The sequence below is a fragment of the Anser brachyrhynchus genome, assembly GCF_964034855.1.
Source record: "Anser brachyrhynchus genome assembly, chromosome: 1".
In the NCBI taxonomy this organism is placed as follows: Eukaryota; Metazoa; Chordata; class Aves; order Anseriformes; family Anatidae; genus Anser; species Anser brachyrhynchus.
This window is the reverse complement of record NC_137694.1, coordinates 115,399,825-115,413,190: the sequence shown is the minus strand read 5'-3', so window position 1 is coordinate 115,413,190 and position 13,366 is coordinate 115,399,825. Positions and strand designations below refer to the sequence as shown.

The 13,366-nt window shown below is 43.2% G+C and overlaps 1 protein-coding gene across 2 annotated transcripts in view; it reads left to right on the top strand.

The window, feature by feature from the left end:
* The window catches only part of CLDN14 (claudin 14), a 29,633-nt gene extending 17,661 nt beyond the window's left edge, over positions 1-11,972 (top strand). For both annotated transcript variants that reach the window (XM_080556326.1, XM_080556325.1), the window contains one exon: positions 8,301-11,972. In XM_080556326.1, the coding sequence (XP_080412452.1) occupies positions 8,418-9,128 (711 nt within the window). In that variant the 5' untranslated portion in view covers positions 8,301-8,417 and the 3' untranslated portion in view covers positions 9,129-11,972. The remainder of the gene's footprint in view (positions 1-8,300) is intronic.
* Positions 11,973-13,366: the final 1,394 nt, after the last annotated feature.

Sequence of the window (13,366 nt, the reverse complement as noted above, 5' to 3'; positions counted from 1 at the left end):
GGCTGCTGAGTGAAACACAGCAGCCCAGATCTTGTTTCAGGTTTTGCCGGGGTGCGTATTTCCTCCCTTAGATCTTTTGACAAGAGGGCACTGGCCCCTCCACGCGAGCTCATGCCCAAGATGGAGCTCAGATCCGCAAGCAGTCCCAAGAAGGAGAGGAAAGCTGCAAATGTGCAGTCACCCAGCAAGCTATGCACTGCAGTGTAAACCCTGCAAATCTAATTTCAGTCTTCAACAAAGCAATGGTTCACATAGTAGGGGAAGTTTCTGGAAGCACCTGTATCAAAGGATAACACAGGCTGGGAACATGATCCCTTTCTGAGGTCAGTTTGAGCAGTGGCTGAAGGAAAACTCTGTCCTGCGGCAAAGACAACCTAAATTGCAATATATCACACGACCTTACAACAAAGATGAAGCTAAATTGGGCTGAAAACTATTTTAAGCATTGTTGAGCAATGTCAATAGCATGAGAGCGGGGGGACAAGGGGAAGAAGGAGAGAGCCTAGGTGGGACACGGGTAACAAAAAAGGTATGATAACTTTCAATAGGTATTTCCAGGGCATACGCATCACCGAGGTAATTTGTTTAGGCTGTTTCAAGGAAATATGGCTGGGAGAAGGAGCATGAGAATTTAGTTTGGCACTCAGGATGTATTTCTGCATGGTGAAGTGTACCAGACTGCAGCACAGCCCGCCACAGGAAATGTTAGAAACTCCAGGGCTTGAGTCATTTAAAATCTGACTGGGCAAAATCACCCAGGAGTAACCTGAAGGCAGTGCTCACGCAGGCTGCGCAGGCATTGCAGACGCTGGTCATAAATTATAATAACTCAGATACAATAGGTAGCCAGCCAGCCGCACGCATGCAGACTGGGGGACACAGCTCAAAGCCTCCATCTCCCAAACGCCGTGTTAGTGCCGCCCCATCCCTACTGCTGAGTGGCACCGTGTGGATTTATGCTAGCGGACAACCTGGCCCAAAGGCTCTTGACATCCGGGCTGAAACAGCTCCAAGATCTCTCAGTGCTCCAGGGCAATAAGTGCTCTGTTTTAGCTGTTAGTTTTTTGTAATCTGCCTGGGCAGCGATTAATTTACCAGCTCACGCTTGCCGACAGGAATCCTCCAGGGCACGGAGCCCCCCGTAAGTTCTGCGTCATTCAGGCTGCAACCCTTTCTGCAGATGTGGTGGCCTTTTAATCTGAGGGCCTGATAAAAGCCCAGCCTACGCACAAAATTTCCCTGCTTCCAGCAGATCATGTTCCAAAAAGGGATATGGTTGTTTCAAATGCCAGGCTACAAGGAGACTTTCTGATGTTGATTTGGCTACATTTATTCTGGAAGGTAAGGGTCCACAAAGACACTGGTAGGCAAACAATTGGAGTTTCAGTTCCCATGCCTCCTTGTTTTGCACATTTTTTTTTTGCATACTGACACTGTGTATAAACACTGTGAATTATCTCACCCCCCAAAATGCTAACTGTTATCTTGCCTTCTCCTTGTATACTAGCTTTCCAATGAAATGTTCCATTGAGTTTAAGGCAGTGTCTTGGTGGTCTTATTGTAATACAACAGTGTTTCAAACACCGATTAATTTACCCTCAGTTGAAATTATTTCCACTTTGCATGTGGAGAAGAAAAGCCCAGACTATCAGTAATGCGACCTAATGTTTAGTGTTCAGCAAGTGGAGCCACATACCTGATTTTCATAGTACTGAGTATATCATAGCACATTACCTTGTCCCGTCTTCCACTGAATTTCTTAATAGTCAAGCTTGTTGTGTTTGGTACACCCAGAAAATGAAATCTGGCATTTGTGATTTGCCCAATACACCCTCAGAATTTTGTAGAATAACATAGATAAACCCCCAAGACAGCAGCCTTGTTTGTCTCACTTCCCTGAATAAAATCCATTACTCTAGAACAAGTGAGGCTCTAAAGGAAAAAAAGGCTGCTTTATCATGTACATATACAGTACCTCATAATGTTTGTGTGTTTGCAGATGGATCCAAATTAAGATTAACCAAACAAGTACTAATAACTCCAGAAGAATTTCTTCCAAAGCCACAGTCAACATTTAAGAAAAGAGTCCATTATTTCCAGCATGTTAAGCTTACTCATCTAGCAGCGTCCCATAGGCAAACAAACACCTCCTAGACTCAGTAAACCAATTTCAGTGAAAGGATTGACTTTCTGAAAGAAAATGAAGGTTTATAGTGTATATTTGCTACAATGCTCATTTAAGACATTAATATTATAAATATAAGACAGTACTAAGTAGCCACATTGTATGTGGTGCATTTTATAAATGCACCATTCATCATCTCCTCCTCTATGTTACACTATATGGAGGAACCTCTACCATATTGTGGATGTTTATTATCTTTCAAAACTATTAACCTTGGCTACATTCAGTAAAAAATGAGATCATGTGAGCTGCAAGTGGTCCAAGCACAAGAGCTTTTGTTCATGCGCCAACCATATAATTGTATGCATATATACCTCTGTCTGAAAACATCAATCATTTTCATATAATCACAGTTTAGCTTTCAGATAATATTGTCCTTCAATTCTTTTTTCCACACCACAGTTTTTTTGGGTGGACCTTGAGACCCTGCTATAGATATGACAAATGACTTCAAGTTTCCCAGTTCTTAGAGCTTAGATCTGGCTCCCCATAGAGCAGATTTGAGCACTTCATGGTTTCTCAAACTAAGCATCCAAAAACCAAGCTGCTCAAAATCTCTGGACTCTTTGGAAAGCTTTGATCCAGATGAGCAGTTCTGGGGACTATCCCGGAGACTATTCTTTCATCCCTTAACCTTGTTGTCTGTTCATACCATGCCAATAGCTTCATGTTGTGGTCCTTCTCCCTGAGGCCTGGGATAAGGCTCTGCATGGAGCACTTCAGCAAGGAGACCCATTCCTCTCAGCTGCCTCTATCTTCCCCAAAAAGCAGATGGCAGCCTGAATGGCAACTCATCCCAGCAAAGATCTAAACCACCCCCTGAGCTACCGACCTCACCACTGGCTATCCAGAGGACAGAGATGACAAGAGTCCCGAATCTGGGGGGTAAAATTATGTGGGATCAAATTGTGGACCTGATACTTTTCAAGTTGTGTGGTTTCTACTTTTTCCAGGTCTTTTGACATTTAAGCAAGTTCAAGGTGAAAATTAATCTTTTGTTTTGTGCCCCTGAACAAAACCAACGAAACAAACAAAACCCAAAATGTGAAATACTTCTGTAACAGAAAAAAAAAATAATGGAGTCCACTCAAGAATATTTCAAAGCAAGAGCATTTTAAAGACAAGAGCATTTGGTGCAGAGATAATGTATGGCTGGTCTCAGGCAGAAACAAACCACAAAATGAATGGAGGTACCCTTGGCAGCACCTATGGCCAACACAGAGGCCCGAAAAAGCAGCAGGGGCAGATGGCGCTGGTGTTGGTGTGAAGGAGCCCGCCTGTGCAGGAGGAAACAATGAGGCAGCACCAGGCTGGTTAAAACCCAGCAGCTCTGCACGGGGCAAGTCCTGGGGGCTTTGGGGTCTGAAGAGGGGTTCACGCTCCTCACGCACATCTGGCAGCGCCGCAGCTGTGCTGCAGTGATCAACGTCAGACTTTGCCGCTAGGCCTTGCTTCTCAGAGAGGGGTTAGAGTGGGTGTTGGGTCAGGGCTGGTTACAATGCGCCTTTCAAACTTTTATTGATTTCCTAATCTCTTCTTAAGGAAAAAAAGGGGGAAAAATGAAGAATTTTTGCTGCAAGCCCTACAGGCCTTATTTCCCGGAGATCTACTCACCCACGCCCACATACAGGGAGGAATTTCTTCTTAGAGAGTGAAAAGTGCCAGCCAATTTTTTTCCCCTAAAACATTTCAGAAGGCGTTAGCAATTAAAGGGCCTGGCGATGGGGAGACGGCCAAACTCGAAGCATTGGAGCAGGTAACCTTGCCCACCCTCCCAGCTGAAGCACGGCTTGTTCATGCCTTAAGCTCTGATTCAGCTGGCACTTAAACATGTGCCCAACCTTAATAATTCAGGCTGTGTGAGATTAAACAAGCAAGTAAAATGAGTGCATACTTCAGGGCCTGGCTGAACTGAAGTCCCCAACGGGGAGCACGTCAGGCCTGACTCTGCTGGTTGTCTACAAAGGACTCCACTGCATCTCAACACCTTGCACTTCCCCTGCACAGGCTGAGATTGCCAGATTTCCAGAGTTTTTGAGAGAAATGGTGCAGAATTTGAGGGGCTGAAGTGAAAGCACAGGTAAGTAAGGGTACGCTGATAAATACCAAAATGACTGAATAAAAATCCATCAGCAGAACATTCTGCAGCCCCAGGGGGGAGAGTCAACACGGCCAAAATCTGCATGCATGAGAAGAAGCAGTTCAAGGGTCTGGCTCGGAAAGAACAGAAACATAAAGGATAAGACTGATATGGGTAGGGAAATAGTAAAATGAGAAACAATGAAAGAGGCAGCAGTAAAACATGCATCTGTCATTTAATCCAGGATAAATACCCAGATTAGTGACATCGGTTTCTGCTGTTTATTTGGAGCTTACTTTGGAGACATGTCTCCCAAAGCTAATGCAGCTGTGATACAGCCCAGTGGAAAGTACAGCCTGGGATTTATCCCAGCTATAGCTGTTCTTGTACAACACAGGCAACAGACAAAACAAAAGTTTATATGGAAAGGCAGTTGTCTTTCCAACCCTTGTGCTCTTAAAGAAGTTGGCATAAACTGGCAGAACAAGGAAATGAAAAGTTTCACAGTTCACCATTTTTCAAAGTATTTTACAAACGCTCAGTGCTTAGATGGGCTACCCTAAACATGCATGCTGCCCTGCTCTTGGTCCAATAATGGGCCTTGACATTAGGATCCATCACCCAGCAAAATAGCAGCACTTATCAAACCAGGTCTGCTGCAAGGGTTTAGTTCAGCTGTCTCAAAGGTTCATGCTGGCACAGGCCAAACTGCACCAAGAGGATGAAAAAAAATGATTTATTTGAGATGATGGGATGGGATGGGACAAGAGACCAGCATGTTGCCGGTGTTATTGCTGGAGGGGATGCAAACAGACACCACCAGGACTAAAAGGGGCTTCCTCCAAGAGAAAAAGCTTGCGCTTCATATCCTGGGCACCTGACTGGGAAAGACAAAAGAAGAAACAAGCCACATCAGTAAGGTACTTGGTTTGAGAAAGCCATTCCTGCCTTTTCTAGCAGTTGTGCACTGGGCACTAACTCTACTGGCTCCCCTCAGGTAAGCAGCCATTTTACCAACATGCATAGGTTTTGACCCTATACAGATATTGTCTTTGCTTCCTCACAAAAGCTGGCTCTGGTTCGCTCATTTTTCAAGCACATTAACAAACCCAATCCATGCAGAAAAATGACTTGCTTCTGTCCTTGCATTTAACTAGGCCAGCCCAGGAGAAATATTCAACCAGCCATTCACCTGATCCCTCTGTGGTGGTCATGTTCCTCACCTAACCGGTTAGGAACAAGGCTGTAAGGTGAGACATTTTAACAGGGCCATTGATGTTCTCAGAGATAAAGGCATTCAGTTTCTGCTGGCTTTGCCACTTTCAGGTAGGGAGCGGTGGCAGCTCCACAGTGGTTTTATTCAACATTATTCAACAGCGGCATTATTCATTCAGTGGCATTATTCAACACCAGGGGCAGCTGGCTAAGGAAGGCACATGGAAAACCTGAACCAAGCAAGTGGGCTAATTAACACCAGTTTCTTAAATTAGAAGGCTCTTAATGGCTAATGTTTAAAAACAACACCCTAATACTATCTAAAAATAGCTGCTGCCAAGCCCCAGGGTATTCTGACCTCCATTAAATTGGAAGTCCATTTCACGTGACTGGCGGTGTAAATCACATTTACCTTTTATATCCTGTTCTCTCTGGGATTAGCTGCAAAGCCTAATGCCTGACCTTGAAAGCCTATTTGCAAACATGCAGGAGTAACCTTTAGCACTCTCCAGAGAGGTGCGCAATATACGGGTATAACCTGTGGACCAAGCAATCGGACAGAGAGCAACCTGGGCTTCCTCTTACCTGCAGATATGTGCATGGAAGAAAACCAAGGGAGTGGGGGACAGTCAGACCAGGCAGGAACATGAAAGTTGGTGCTGGGGTTAGGGTTTGGGATTGGGGTGGGGTGGGGGACACCCCAGCTTCATCTCCAGTTCAGTCACAGATTTCCCATGCGACCTGGGCATGTTCCCATCCTTGTGCCGTGCCCCAAGGCCAGGTCTAGCTCTCCCTGATCTAGAAGGAATATTGCCAGGATGATTTCTCTAACATGTGGCATGCTTAGATATAGCGATACGCCTCACAAGAAACAAAGCATAATGTAAAAACAAAACAAAACAAATAAACAAAAAACAGCAGTTTAGTTTTCCTTTTGCTTAATATATGAAACCAAATAATCTGGAAAACAATCATAGTTTGAGGATTTCTAGAGCTCTTAGCCAAGCAAGTGGCAGGAACAGAAACCAAATGTTCAGTACTGATGGAGACAACCACTTGCTTACTTTTGCTGTGCTCCTCTGTGCTGTGCTTGGCCTTAATGTTTGTCCTGTGATATTGCAGTACTCTGTGATAGCTGTTACAAAGAGAGCAATATGAAACACAATCTTCCCTGGCAGAATGCAGACAGATCCTGTGGCCAGCACCTACCTAGAACAAGGATTTCTGAGAGAAACCCTCTGCTTTTTCTCACTATTTGCCAATTGGGCAAATTATTTCAACAACCACAGAAAGCAGCTTATTTTTGTTTAAGCATTAGTTACAGAGCACCTGAAGGGCCAAAAAGTCCTAAAATGAGCCCTGCTCAAGCAAAGCTGGCCTTTGGTTTTGCTCTTCCTTTTTAGTCTGAGGGCCTGGTACTTCTTGGCAGACCCCCCATCCGACACCGCAATGTTCCCCACCCCATGTCTGCGCCTAGAAGACATGCTCCAAACAAAAGAAAAGGAGCGTGTCTAAGCACAAGGCTCTCAGTCTGTGTGGTTGCCCTGCCTAACCCATGCAATCCCCATGCTTTTCAATTTTTTTTACTTTCCTTTGGCACAAGGTCTAAGGTGGATTCTGGGTTGTTCTGGGGAGAGACACTCCATATTTCTGTTATGCAGAGATCAGTGCATGCCACGGCATTGTCTGGAGACAAAAATCAGCACTGGTGCACACCTCAAGCAATCCTGCCTCATTACTGAGATAAGGTGAATGTAAACCAGCTTTCGCTTTCCTCGATCTACGTTATTTTGTTGTTATAATGGTCTTCATTAGTTTCACCAGATGGTTTTCCTCCCTTTGCCTGCTAAGGCCCAGTCCTGCAAACACTTACGCTTTCTCCCATAAACATGCGTTCAGCACATGCATAGATCTTTGCAGGATTGGAGCCTAAATTTGTTTCTGTTTCAGAATTCCAAGTTGGATTTTGATGCAACAGTTATTTTATATATTAAAATATCAGGTTTCTGCCCACACACATAATGCATGATGTATAACAGACCTTGCAAGGCAGCCATTGGAAAAGACCACTTAATCTGCGATTTATACAGAAGGAAGAGTTCTTGTTCCTTGTTTTCCAGCTAGAATTTATACACGACAAAACTGTGAAGGTGTTGCTCCTCAGAAGCTCCATGATGTACATCTGGCTTCACATGCTGTCATTCAGACCACAGCCTAAAATCATAAGCTGAGACTCCACAGAGGCTAATGAAAATTATTCCCCTTTGAGTTGCTTTATTAAAATGCAACCTCAAGAAATACTGGCAAGTCAGGAAAGTGACTTTAATCCAATACTTGTTATCCTCTTCCACAGGTTTTAAATCACTCTCGTTGCTGCCTAGTTTGAGCAAATATGCCCTTATTGTTTTTGTAGTCCTGCTATGACCTTCTGGGAATGTTTTCATCGTGTAAAGCAAACTGCAGTTCCCTACTTTATAAATCTCATTCATTCCAAGTGTTAACACTAGCTAATTCTCTGCTTTAGAAGGAAATCATGTTTGTTTTTTTGAAGAGTCTGCTGGGAAGAAGAATATTTGAATTTAAAATATTTTTTTCCATTTCATAAATTGTCTTGAGTTTTCTTCCCAGTGGGCAACAGAAGACTGTTTATATAAGTGAAGAGGGAAGCTTACTTTCCCATTACTTCCACAAAAATACGATTAACAGCGATAACTATGCTAATTATTGCACTAACTGCGCTTGGAATGCACCTCACTGGCTGGAGAGGTAATGCATTTGGGTAATAATTAACTCCTTTTTTCCTCAATTACCTTTTATTAGGAGAGCAGAAGGTGTCAAAGTAAAACAGCTGCATATCTTCCAAGAAAAGCCCGTGTTTTCTGAAGGAATTTGAGTGGAGGTGCTTTATTAAGGGAACCAGTCAGGACAAACATTAGCATGGCAAGCACAGCTGTTCAGTTACTTGGCTTCTCTCTAAGCCTGCTCGGTCTAATTGGGACACTAATTGCTACTATTCTGCCACACTGGTGGCGAACGGCGCATGTAGGCACCAATATTATAACAGCTGTGGCGTATATGAAAGGGCTGTGGATGGAGTGCGTCTGGCACAGCACCGGCATCTACCAGTGCCAAGTCCACCGCTCCCAGCTCGCACTGCCTCGTGACCTCCAAGCAGCCCGTGCCATGATGGTGATTTCCTGCGTCCTTTCCGCGCTGGCATGCGTGATTGCCGTCGTCGGAATGAAGTGCACCCGCTGTGCCAAGGGGACTTCTGCCAAAGCCTCCATCGCGGTCTCCGGGGGGATCGTCTTCATCCTGGCTGGTCTCGTTTGCCTGGTACCCGTTTCCTGGACCACTAACGATGTAGTTACAGATTTCTACAACCCCCTGCTTCCTCACGGGATGAAGTACGAGATAGGTCAAGCCCTGTACCTTGGCTTTGTCTCTGCATCTTTGACGATCCTCGGAGGCGCTCTGCTGTGCACGTCGGGCCAGTGCAGCGGGAACGAGGCACCCTACCAGCCGCAGCCCAGAGGCACGAGGAGGACTGCTCCCTCCTGTAGACCACCAACTGTCTACAAGGGAAACCATGCTTCTTCCCTGACATCTGCTTCCCATAGCGGCTACAGATTAAATGACTATGTGTGAGTTCCCTAAGATTTGCCTGCGGGACACAGCTGCTTTATAATTTCTGTGCATGGCATAAAACAAAGCTAGGATGATTTTTAATTTATAAGGGTTACGATACAAAGTTTACCATTGTTCATTTCTTCCTTCCCTTTCTTTCCATAGAAAGAAAGAATGTGAACACAAAACTGCTCCCTTCAGTGCATGGAGAATAAATACAAAGGAAACTGGGGTATTCTGGGGACTGCACATACCTGCCTACTTTAAATTAGGGATTTGGGTATAGGCAGTCCAAGGACAGTTTTACTGCAAGTAATGTTTTGGTTTGTAGTTTCTGCCCTGCGACAAGCACAAAGTAAAACTGGCCACGACTTGTTATTTGAACAGTGTCCCAACAGAAGATGCAGTTTTGCATAAAATAGAGAACTTCATGGCAAGACACGGTGATTTCCTGTTAAGTTTCTTATCTCCATAATGCATGAATGTTTCCTTATAACCAGGTAGTATTTTGTTTTGACTTAATTTTTTGTTTGCTTTGTTTGTTTGTTTTTGTAGTGCCTAGAAATACAAATTTTAATAGTATTACAACACATGTGTTTGATAGTATTTCATAGCTGATGTTTTAAAATGATACTGAAATGTTTTGACCAACAAAACAAAATGTTAGGACTTTTTTGAAACAGCATGATTCATCATAATGGAAACAAATCATTCTGTGGATCAGAAGTGGGTTTTAGAAATGTCAGCCATAAAAAAAAAAAAATCTATTTGATGTTAAACTTCTATTAAAAGTGGAGAAAAAAATAATTACTAGAATTTGCCACAGAATGGACATTTACCTCTTTAGCAGATGTAGCATTTTGTATAATCCATGAATGTTACAGAGCAGTAAAACAGTTTCTAGAATCCTATCCCCCAAATACCATGTGATCATAATAATTTCTTAGACTCAATCCTGACTTTTTTTTCCTGGGTTCCTGACTGAAGAGGCATTAAGGTGAATAATCATATTTTCATATACTTCAGCAGAACTTTGGGAAATTTCATTCTGCCACACTTTGGCACAAAAAGCAGTCTCTGTGCTGGAAGAGCTTACACACATGGATTGTAATCATTGCCTCTCAGGAGCAATATAATATGAAGATACTTCTAAATTTCTGATAAAATGTAATCATTACTCAATGTATTCAAACAATTAAAAAAAAAGAAAAGCCCATGTCATTTTACATGAAGTTCCTTACAACATGTACTACAAGACCTTAGTATCAAACCAACAAAAAAAATGGAAGCCCTGGATTACTATTAACCCCAGAGAGCTGTATGTCCCTGTGGAGCAACATATGGACCAACACATTGACATTTAATAGGGTTAATAAAAAAGTACTTCCAACAACTGCAAGGGAACTACATGTGGTGTAATTCATTTGGCCAAAAGCCTGTTTGCAATTACGTTATCACCAGGTAGCACCTCCAGAGCTGGGAGTCTTTCAACACTTCCCCAGTTTCCACTCTGAACCTCCCTTTCTGTGGCTGATCACCTACTTTTTTTTTTTTTTAACGATGATTTGAATTGTGACAGAGTATTTTTCAGCATTAATACAAGTTATCATCATCACCACTTCTAATAAAATAAAATGACATTTCCATGCAATTTGCTGAGAGCAACAATCACAAAAAGGATCTGGGGCCAGGCTCTGGCACTTGAGTGGTAAAAACCTATCATGGTTTATTAACTGTAGATATTACATATGATGTGAAAAAAAGATTGTACAGGAACTTCATTAACACTGCAAACATCTTAATAACAGACTTGGAGATGCAAGGAACGGACAGAAACTGCTTTAGACAATGGTCTCTTAGTCACGATGAAGCAAAACTGTTTGGAGTTCATTACACATTTTCTCGGATGTCTTTCTAGGGGGAAAGGTAGCCTAATAAAGGTGGTCAGTTACACAGTTGTTTTTTTTTCTGTGTTTACATTACAATAGATCTAGCCAAGTGATTATGATATCAACTTTGAACAAGGGTTTTGGACAGCCATGAATACTGGCACACAAGTCCGAGTCCAGGAAATGGGCTTGTGTGTCATTAGGTAGTATGTTTGCTATATACTGATAAATTATTTCACTTGCCAAGATGTTTGTGCAGTGGGAATATGTATGTGTAGTGCTATTCTTACTGCACAAATTCCCAGCCAAATAGGATACGTGACAGTAGTAAGAACAGTTTATAAAGTCCTGGCAAAAATACCTGGAAGTGCTCTGATGTCAGTGAAGAGAGTGAAATGGTTTATTTCACAGGATGCTGTGAACCAGTGGATCCCATCCCATGCTGGAATCAACATATGTTTCTGCTCTTTTTTATTCTTATTTTTAAGCTGCCATTTGGAGCGAAAAAATATCCATTCTCGCAGCGTTAAAGGTCTGGCAGCCAGCAGGCATGTCTCTGAGACATCAGCCAAGGAATTAATCCTCACCACCCTCCCCTTGCTGAGTAATCCCTGGTCATCGGCGGCATCTAAGGGCAAAAGAGCGCCAAGGACAGGGGTTGAGCTGCCTGGGCCACAGAGCTGTCACATATGGGAATGTACTCTTTGGGCAGCTGTAAGGATGGGATTTGGCAACAAGGGGCTGTTGTGGTCAGCTCTGCAGCATCAGGGAGAGAGCGGGGCTCTTTCAAAGACACCTCTAACCAGGACCCCCACGCGGGGATGGGATGAGGGCAAGACTGCTGCTTCCCACCTTGGCATCTTCCCTGCAGGCTGTTGTACTAGCTGTTCTCCAGTCACCCTGAATTTTGCCATCTAAAATATAGAAGGCCTTGATATTATCTCACCAAATATGCCAAATGTGTAACTCTGATTCAGCACATCACATAACATTAAACATAAATCAAAGGAACTGAAGAGAGGAAAGCTTTTACTTGCTGCTAGAAATTGGACAATAGTCCAAAGGAAAAAAATGTGCTAGTCTGTTTCTACTGAGCCTACATGAGCACCCTTGCTAAATAGCATCCCACCAGTATCCTAACTGCATCTGCAGGAAAGGGATCTGACCAGCCGGCTGCGAGAAGAGACTGGTCTAAGGACATGAAACCTAGGCGGGGGGTGGGCACAGAGGTAGACCAAGGCCTTCCTGAAGTGCAAGGAAGGGTGGAGAAAAAAAAAGAAGAAGAAGAAAAAAAAAAAGTAGTTTACTTTTTGGTTCAAAGTACGGGAATACATTGATATTAAGCCCTGAAGAAACTGTTATGTCCAAGCCTGTCCTTCTGCACAGCGGGGGCCAAAAGACTGTGTTGTTGGAGGGATGCATGATCCAGTGCCTGAGACAGCTGTGCTGCTCATTGTCACAAAACCAGACAGAGCTGGGGGGCAGACAGAAGCTCTTTGGGTTGCAAACTGATATGTTTGCTCCAGTTTTTCCACAATGCCTAGTGCAAGTATTGAGTAAGGTAAATGATACACTGTAGTAAGCACTAACTCATTTCCAGAAGAAACGTGTCTGAGTTAGCTAATAAGATGAGGAAATGAACTACAATCAGTAACTAGAAGTTCTGCTTATCTAAGACAGAATTCATCAGACCATTTCCACAATTAGCTGTTAATTAAGGTCTTTCAAGTCAGTGCATTAAGATTGATGGAAATTCTGGGTCCACCTGTAAATACCTACTGCTGTTTTGCTGTTTACTTTGCTCTATATCCAACAAGATGGTTTGTGGAGAAATATGTATGAAAGATAGGCAAGGGTAAAGTGTTTCAAGAGGCCCAGGAGCTGCTTAAAGAAGAGCTGAAAGCTTAATATATTCCCCTCCCTAGGTGATCTACTAAAATATATTATCTTTTCCTGCATGCCTTATTTAGGTATGCAGCATAAGAGATTTTTTTTCTTTTTTACCTGTTTTCTTAAGAAATTATTTATACAGCTTACCCATGTGTTCTACGTTTCCTTATTCTCACTGCTACATGGGTACCTGGTCAGGCTGATTCCCAGGTTAATTCCTATCCTTTCCTGTTCTTCTGCCCTGACATCAGAAGATACGACTGAACCTAGTGAGGCTTGATCCTGAAAAAAACATAAATCAGATCTCCCTTGAAGTTACATTATCCCACTTTCCCTACTGCTCCCCCTTACCCAGGCAGCAGAGCTAGATTAGGTGTTCCCTTCGCTGAGAAACCTGCCAGTTTTGTAAGGCAGTTTTCCATCAACCCCAGAATCTGAAAATGCTCCACAAAGAAGACAGGAAGATATATACTGACTTCC